This window comes from Centruroides sculpturatus, unplaced genomic scaffold (genome assembly GCF_000671375.1).
Source record: "Centruroides sculpturatus isolate CEXI.00-Female unplaced genomic scaffold, Cexi_2.0 scaffold1114, whole genome shotgun sequence".
In the NCBI taxonomy this organism is placed as follows: Eukaryota; Metazoa; Arthropoda; class Arachnida; order Scorpiones; family Buthidae; genus Centruroides; species Centruroides sculpturatus.
The window spans coordinates 283492-292223 of record NW_019385408.1 but is presented as its reverse complement, the minus strand read 5'-3'; the positions used below and the strand labels follow the sequence as shown (position 1 = coordinate 292223).

At 28.9% G+C, this 8732-nt stretch overlaps 1 protein-coding gene across 1 annotated transcript; it reads right to left on the bottom strand.

Annotated features, from left to right (window-relative positions):
• Positions 1-930: 930 nt before the first annotated feature.
• Positions 931-2269, bottom strand: LOC111638635 (neuropeptide Y receptor type 6-like). Its single transcript, XM_023384384.1, has one exon. The coding sequence runs from the start codon at positions 2267-2269 to the stop codon at positions 950-952; it is 1320 nt and encodes a 439-aa protein (XP_023240152.1). The 3' UTR covers positions 931-949.
• Positions 2270-8732: the final 6463 nt, after the last annotated feature.

Sequence of the window (8732 nt, the reverse complement as noted above, 5' to 3'; positions counted from 1 at the left end):
TGAAATTTCAGGGGAAATGTTTTGAATTGAAATATGCTCTCCACCTCAAATTAGTAGTGTCTCGTCCCTGTACATCATACGTTTTCTATTAGTAATGGGGTCATTCTAGTCATCCACCAGCTTTAATGTGGAAATTTTGAATTAAAATAACGTAACTTTCGTTTTGCATCAGTAGTTCGTATATAGTTAATTAGTTAATCGGGGCCTCCTGCATCTATGCTTTCTATATCTGGTCTCCGCTTTCATCTATCTAACTCACTTTTCGAGATTGAAGATGAACAGACAAACGGACGAACGAAGTGAAAATTCATAAGTCTACAATTTTTTTCAAATTGCAGCCCAATAAATTCATAATATATAAAGACATATAAAGAAGTATGAAGTGATTTTCTTCAACAATTTTAATTTATTTTTACATTTTCGTATAATTTCAACAGATTATATTAAAAGATGATCTAATTCATGCAGCTACGTTAATAATATATAACACTAGTAGCCTAGAACATCTACAGCATGAAATGGCTATAAAAGTAATTTTGCAGAGATATAAATCAAAATAATAGTTTTAGTTGACGCGTTGATAAATAAATCAAGTTAAAGTAAACTTATATTTGTCAGTTTGTTCTCCATAGGTAATATTTTTACTGAAATGATACTATTTTTTACTGGAATTACTGTCTGTTCAGCAAGAAGATAAATATAAAACTGTTTATAAATAAAAAAAAATTGTTTATTTAATATATCGCAATATAGAAAATTTGTATTAATAAATAATTTAAGTATTATTTTAAATTGGAAAACTAATTCATTTCTTATTTTGAAAATAAATTTTTATTTTTTACTTATTTTTTACATTCTTTTATTTATAATTGAAAAAAATGCATAATACATACATAAATACAAGATTAAATTTTTAAAATTTACAGATTCATCAATAATTTACACAAATTTAAATAACAGACTCGATACATGGAATTTTATTCGTTTTTAATTCTTCAATTGAAAAAGGTGATTTGATATTATAAGTATTCGTAGGAAGATTATCACTATTCGTGCTCTTTAGAGAAGATAATACTGTTCCTACGGAATGTCCAAACCTTAAAAGTTCTCTTCTTATATTAGTATTAAGCCAACCGTATAAAATAGGATTCGACGTAGCAGATGTCATAGCAATTATATGACATATAGCAAAAGAAAGATAAAGGTTGTAAGCTGACATACTAGTTGGATGAAAGTCTGCAACTAAATTAACAACATTCCAAGGTAACCAACTAGCAGCAAAAACGACAGTAATATTCATTAAGACCATTGTTGCTCTTTTATTTCTTCCTAATTCTTTACGAATTTTCTCATAATCTTTACGAAATCCAGCAAAAGTTTGCTGAAAAAGGGTAAGATTTAAGTGAGATTTAATTCTGAAGTGTGTAATCACTAATACTGTTGCGGGAATAATGAACTGAGCCAGAACAATTATTATAGTATAGGTGCTTTTTGTAAAATTGGAAGGCCAGTGCTCCACACAGCGTTTGTATATAGCAATACCAGGTAGACCAACAGTACTGACAGTTTGAGAAAAACATACCGGACTGGAAAGAATTATCGATATTATCCATATTACAAAAATAAAATATGCTATTCTTTTTTCTCTGTCTTCTCTTTTCTGCGGTACGCGAGATGTAACAACGTTATATCTATCGATAGCAATAGCTGATACTGTAGCTGCTGACACAAAGACCGTAGAACCTTGAAGGAAAGGTACAATTTTGCAAAGGCTTTCATCTAGAGGCCAATGGCGTTTTACTAAAACCAGTGCAGTGAACGGCATGCAAAATATACACAATGTGATGTCGGTAAAATTTAGATTTACTACGAGCAGATTACGATTTGTTCTTATTTTATTACGAAAGATGGCAACGGTCACTAATAAATTGCTAAAAATTCCAGATACCATTAAAAATGCATAACACACTATTATGATTATTTCCGTATTCCTTTCAAATATTCTATTCCTCTGCATATANTCCTCTCCTGACATTTCGCTTGTCTGAGTATTTTCTTCTATATCTCTTGTATGCTCTTTACGTGGTCTCCCTCGTCCCCTTTTTTGCATAACTGCTTGACTTGATATTGGAGGAGATCGAGGAAAAGGTCCGGGATTTAACTCAATTCCGGCAATCATTAGTAACATAAAAATTATTATTCTAGTTAATGCAACATTTGAACTACTTAATTCAGTTCTACACTTAATATTCTGTTGTAAAAATTCCATGTCTAACGTCGCCACGACAGCTCAGCAAAAAAGTCACCAACACCTCCGCAGGCTAGACACGCCCCCCAATTTATTATACAAGATAAAATATAGGCCTATATAAGTTCTATTATAAACGATATTTTTATTTTTATTCATTTACTTAAAAATTGACTGATAATTTTTTAATATAATTTTCGTTTTCTCATTTAATTTTATTCGGTTATTTATTCAAATATGATTAATTCGAATCGACTTTTATTCCCTTTGAAATTAGAGTAAAATGTACAGTTAAATAAAAATTTTAATATAAGTTTTGATAATTTTGATAATTGGAAGCACAAAGTATCTAGCTCTAGGCCGAAGGTAATATAGCTTATATTTAAAAAATAAAACTGGAAAAAGTAGCATTTAGACCACTGGTTTATATTAGGGGCAGTCAAATGAAAACGAGACAGACTATATAACAAGTGTGGCATGGAAGTTTGCAATGCAGGTAGGTGTGTATATAGAAGTGCTCTCTATTGGGAATCAGGAAGGAACTGCGTAAACGTTCACCGCTGTGCCATTTGTCTGTTAGACGTGCTCGAAGTGAGGTTGGCGAGTCGTGTGTGCGTCCAACATCACTATGGAGGTCCGCTGCTTGTTGACTTTTTGGAACATGGCGCCACAATTAACGCACAGCGGTACATAGAAACTTTGCAAAAATTGAAGCATGCAATCAAATCCAAACACCCAGGAATATTGACAGACAGCATCATTCTGTTGCAGGATAATGCCCACCCGCACGTTACCAAGGTTGTTTTGACTACGCTACAGAAGTTTCGCTGGGAACTTCTGCAGCATAGTCCAAACAAATCTTCCATACAGTCCCGATTTCTCCCCATGCGATTTCCATATGTTTGGAGCCCCGAAGAAAGACATTCGTGGCCGTCAATTTGCTTTGGACGAAAAGGTGCACGCCTGTAGCAACCGCAAACATTTTTCTATGAAAACATTGACCATCTTGTCTCACAGTGGGATAAATGTATCAATAGTTATGGCAATTGCTTTTGAAATAATAAACAGTTTACTTACTTTTTTCCCATCTGTCTCGTTTTCATTTGACTGCCCCTAATACAATCCATGCATTTTGGTGATTCCCTGAAGAGCATGTGTTCTATAAATCAAAATTGGCGAAATTTTACTGTTTTAGTGTAATTTCACTAAAACAGTAAAATTTCGCCAATTTTGATAGCTAAACAACTCTTTAATTTAAGAGTTGTTTAGCTATGTTTTTACGATGTCTAATCGTGAAATCTGCGCAAGTTTAAATTAAAAATTGAAATAAAGACATAAAAAATGTAAAATCAACGAATACGGAATACTAAAGAACAGTAGAAATTTGTATAAAATTCCCCGGGTAATTCGATTTTTAATATCAGATCGCAGTTGTCTATTCTTAAACAAGAAGTAGATTACAATGTAAAAAGCCCTAAAGCCTTTTCTACAATAAGATTGGAGCCGATATTTATTACATATGCGAAGGAAAGTAGTTCCGTGTTCGTTGCAAAGTAGAATATAAAATATACAGACCATATATTCGAAAATTATATATTTAAAATACTATAATCTATTTGAAACTTCGACATTTTAGCGAGAAATCAGAGATTACTTTAAAAAAAGCCATATGACGTCATATGACCTAATGTTTGAATTTCCGAAAACTCAAACATTATCTTTTGTTGCTTATTTATGATGTTGGAGTTCCACATATTTAATATCAAGCATGTCGATCCCATTCTTATTCTAGGAAATTAATAATAATACGAAATTTTTCGGATTTTCTTGGGATGCGAATTAAAATGATTCGACTATATTTAAAATATTAAAATGTATAGCTAGCGCTATAGCATAATCTAATAATATAAGCCATTGTTCGCATGTTTGTATATCTGTAATCTGTAACGGAATGCCTAGAACGGCCACTAGATGCGTCCCTAGCTATTATTTAAATCAACAATAAATTCAGTATATTATTATTAAATGCGATTTTTTGCGTTTTTTACTGAGTTTTAGTAGGGTATGCCATGAAAATGCACATTAAGAAGGGATTTTTTAAAATTCCCCCGCAGGGAGAGGGTAATCCTTAGAGGGGGTTTAAAATTTCTCTACGAGGAGGGGAATTCCCCCACGGGAAGGGAAAAAATTCCCATTGATAGTCTATGAATTTATTATTTATACTACGGAATGATATTGCTGCTGCTAGAACGATCACTAAGGGTGGCCCGGGATACTAGTAATTTATAAACTATAAACCTCTCTCAAACTAAAATTCAATTTACTAAATTCAAATATAAAAACAATTTAAAATATTCAAGAAAATACAAAATTCTATTTCTTTTGTACTATACAGAGGCGGATCTAGATTTTTCAGGGCCTAGAGATTATTGAAGTCCAATGGGGGTCTCATTTTTTTGTTAATACAAATAATATTATAAATTATCATTATTATCATATTATTAATATTAACTAATTTTTACTATACAAGAAATGCTCATTCTTAGGGGAGACCGGGGCAAGATCGGCATGTTAAGCTTTACTTAAATTTTGTGTAATAAATACTGCTGTAAACTGAAAAAAAAAGCTTTGCATATTGTCTATTGGAATGTTACCTTACTATAGAACTGGTTAAAATCAGTTTGGAAATAAAAATAATTAAAATAATTACAACTTTACAAGAAGAGAGAAATTGACGAAGTTGCCCCGGGTATAGGGGCAAGATCGGCAACTTCTCTCTTTTTGTAAAGTTGTAATTATTTTAATTATTTTTATTAAAGTTGCCCCTGGTATAGGGGCAACAGTAATGGGGCAAGATAGGCACGTATATAAAATTATGTTATTAACAATGTATAAGTTGGAATTCACTATTAAAACAAAGAAATACAAATCCAACACCCATTTAATATTATTACAACGAAATGCAAGTTCAAAGACATATATACATGAATAACAAATGCAAACATGTTTTCATTTATCATCTGTTTGATTTTTATCCTTTGCTTCTAATGTGGCTTTATGTTGCCGATCTTACCCCGCTAGTCATGATTTCGAAACATTAAGTACAACCCTGAGAACAGAATGCCAAGCCACGATCTGGCCACGTGAATAAGTTGAAGTTACATCCTTCTAACAGGAAAAGTAACTTTCGTTATCATGGAATTATAACAAAACCTGCCAATTCAATATAAATGGAAAAAAAATATTATATGGAATTGAACGAAAATGAAAATTTGCTTGATAATTCAACTACGCTTGTTGGAGAACAATAAAAACACTACACTCAACAAGCCACCAATAAAACTCAACTGCCTAACCTATAACCAAAGTCTCCTTTTAATTTGTTTTTTAAAAAAAAGCGCTTGACAAACTTGCCCCGCATGCCGAAGTTGCCCCGGTCTCCCCTAAATTAAAAATTTATGATAATAATTCAATTTTTATGGGCCCATGATACTTGGGGGCCAGGGCTTAAGCCCTATTAGTCCCTATGTAAATCCGCTTTTCATAGTATACACGAAATTATTTTTTTATAAAAAAATAAAATTAGTTTATATTCAATAGATCTCATTTGTTGTTAAATTATGAGTAATTCATAATAGTACTTTTTTAAAATTTTTATAAGAACATTTATAATATGTTTATACTGTATATAATGTAAGATTTTTAGATATGCAAACCGAACTGTGTGTATGTTTCGTTAAATAATTCTAGTAATAAATTAGTATCGATATGAGTATATTGGATTATCTATAAAACTGCGAGAAACGAAATAAAACTGTCAAATTAATTAAATAAAAATCTAAAGTTTATATTAATATTATTACTTATTTTTTATACGAAGATTTATTCAACAGTAGAGAAATGAAAGTAATAAATATATTACAAGACACAAATAAGTTTATAAATAATGTTTTTCCCGTAAAGAATATAATAATAAAATTCAATTTTATTTTTATTTAAATTATGTAACAAATTATACTTTCTGTTGAATAATAAAGTTGAATATATTTATTCCTGAGTTAACCAACATTTTTCTAAATATACTTATAGTTTATGCGATTTTTATTCGTCATATTTTTTTTTTTTATTTAAAATTTGTCGATAAAATAAAATAAAGTAAAAGCAATAATACCATAAAAATTTAGTTTAGAAATTGCAGTTCCTTTTACAGAATTTTCCATGATCGATTTTTTTCTACTGAGAATCAAATGTCAATCGTTGAGAGCAAATGTATCAGTACAGAATCAAACATTATTATTTAGTATTAAAATGTAACGAAACTATAATTCTAATCTTTAACAAATTTAAAAATTTAATTTTTAAATACATTTATTCGCTTAATTATTTTCCGAATATTTTTATATTCAAGGGCAAGTATTTCAAATAGAAGACTGTATAATTTGCTTTTGTTTTTATTGTAAATGACAATTAAACGATAAAATTTTAATTTTTACAATTAGAAATAATATATTAAACAATAAACCATAATACACATCTATTGTTATTCGTGATAATTTCTTAATAAAATTAATTTTTTTTGTATTTCTACTTTAACTGTGTTGAATTTTATCATTGTGTATTTTGTCTCCCTTCCTAAAGGCGAATAATCTGAAGAGAAAAAGACAATAAATATTTGAACATAGATCTATTGTGATTTTAATTCTAATTTATTGATTTATTTTAATTAAATACTCTTTGCATACTTAATTCGTAATAACATGAATTATAGTGTATCTGATTTATAATCATTTACCTTAAAAATTGGCATTATAGCATTATATTTATAATAAAACAATATAAATATAATAACATTAATTTTATTATATACAGTATTCAAACAATAAAAAGCTTAGTATTAATAATATTTCTTTATTAATATAAAATTCTTTCTCCTAGCTAAAATAAATAAAAATTTGTTTACACAATACACACATTCAATATATATATGCTATATATGATATTAATTGAAATTTATATTTACGGTAACTTTACATTTCATTTGCCTTTTAAATTTCAATAAATATACAAAATAAACGTATTATGACTTTTTAATAAGCTCTATTTATCATTAATGTCATACGTAATGTTATACTGTAAAAATAAGAAAATATAAACCTTTATAAATATTAATTTAATAATTATTATTTAAATTATTATACATGCCAATATACCAATTTTAATTAAATAATTGAAGAAAATAATTATTAAGTTGTTAAAACGTATATTATGGGCACAAACTGACTTTTCTTTTACTCTAATCAACGTGAATGACGGCCGAGGTAAGGGTGACAGCATACGTTTCTGGAAAATCCGGATCAAATCCGAATGGATAGACAATCACAAAAGTTTTTCAGATGTGATCTGTTTGGATATACTAGGACCCGTCCTTGGGTTACTCGGCCATCTTATTATGGGCCTGGCGAACCCATAATGGGTTTGCTAAAAAAAATCCTCTTAATTTCTACAGAGCGGAAAGAGTTAAAAATTAAAGACCGTCTTGAGTTCGACTAGCCCACAATGAGGAGTCTAGGTAGTGAGGGACGGGACCCGATATATCCTGGATTGACCGCTCATGAAAATTCACTGAAAATTTACTCTCCCAGATTTTATCCTGGACCCACAGAGCAGTGGGCTGGCGACCTAACAGCCTTGGGCATTCCGCAGGTGAATATGGATATTGAAGATCATAGGTAGTAGCAGTAAATAGAACTTATCTTATACAGTTTTCTATAAACTTTTTAGCATACATATATTTATCTGTAATTACAAAATAAATATCCTTTTTAAAAACTAGCATTTCAGATTTTCTTGCCATTTCCCTCATTATTGGAGATTAATTGAAGTTAAATGTCAGGCGGTCATTATCTTAATTAAAAGCTTAAAGTTTACATTTCGCTATCAATAAATGTTTAGAATTCATTTACTTTATTTAGTATAAATCCATAATAATCATTAATTACGGAAAATATTTATCTAAATTTTACATTAGATTAATTTGTACGGTATATATTGCTATATTTTGATGTAGTAATGCTATATTTTGCACTGTTTTTGATATTAAACTACAAACAAATTATAATTTAATTTAAACATTAAAAATTTATTTGATGATATTAAAATAATATAATTTTCTAATATTTTAATTAAATTCTGTTATATACAAAAATGTTTTTATATCGAATAAAAAGCAAAACTATTCTAATATATATCTAAAAATCAAAATAAGTCAAAGTAAAAGTACAGTAAGTTTGCTTATGTTTTATTAAATTTCTATAATTTTTAGGTAAGACTATACAAATTTTTCAGTGATAGTAACTTATTTATTATAATATTTTAAAAAATCATCATAAATTAGTTATTAATTATGAATTAACTTGTGTAATTTTATGCTAGAATTAATTATTAAATATATATTACGTGATAATAAATTATATTTATATATATA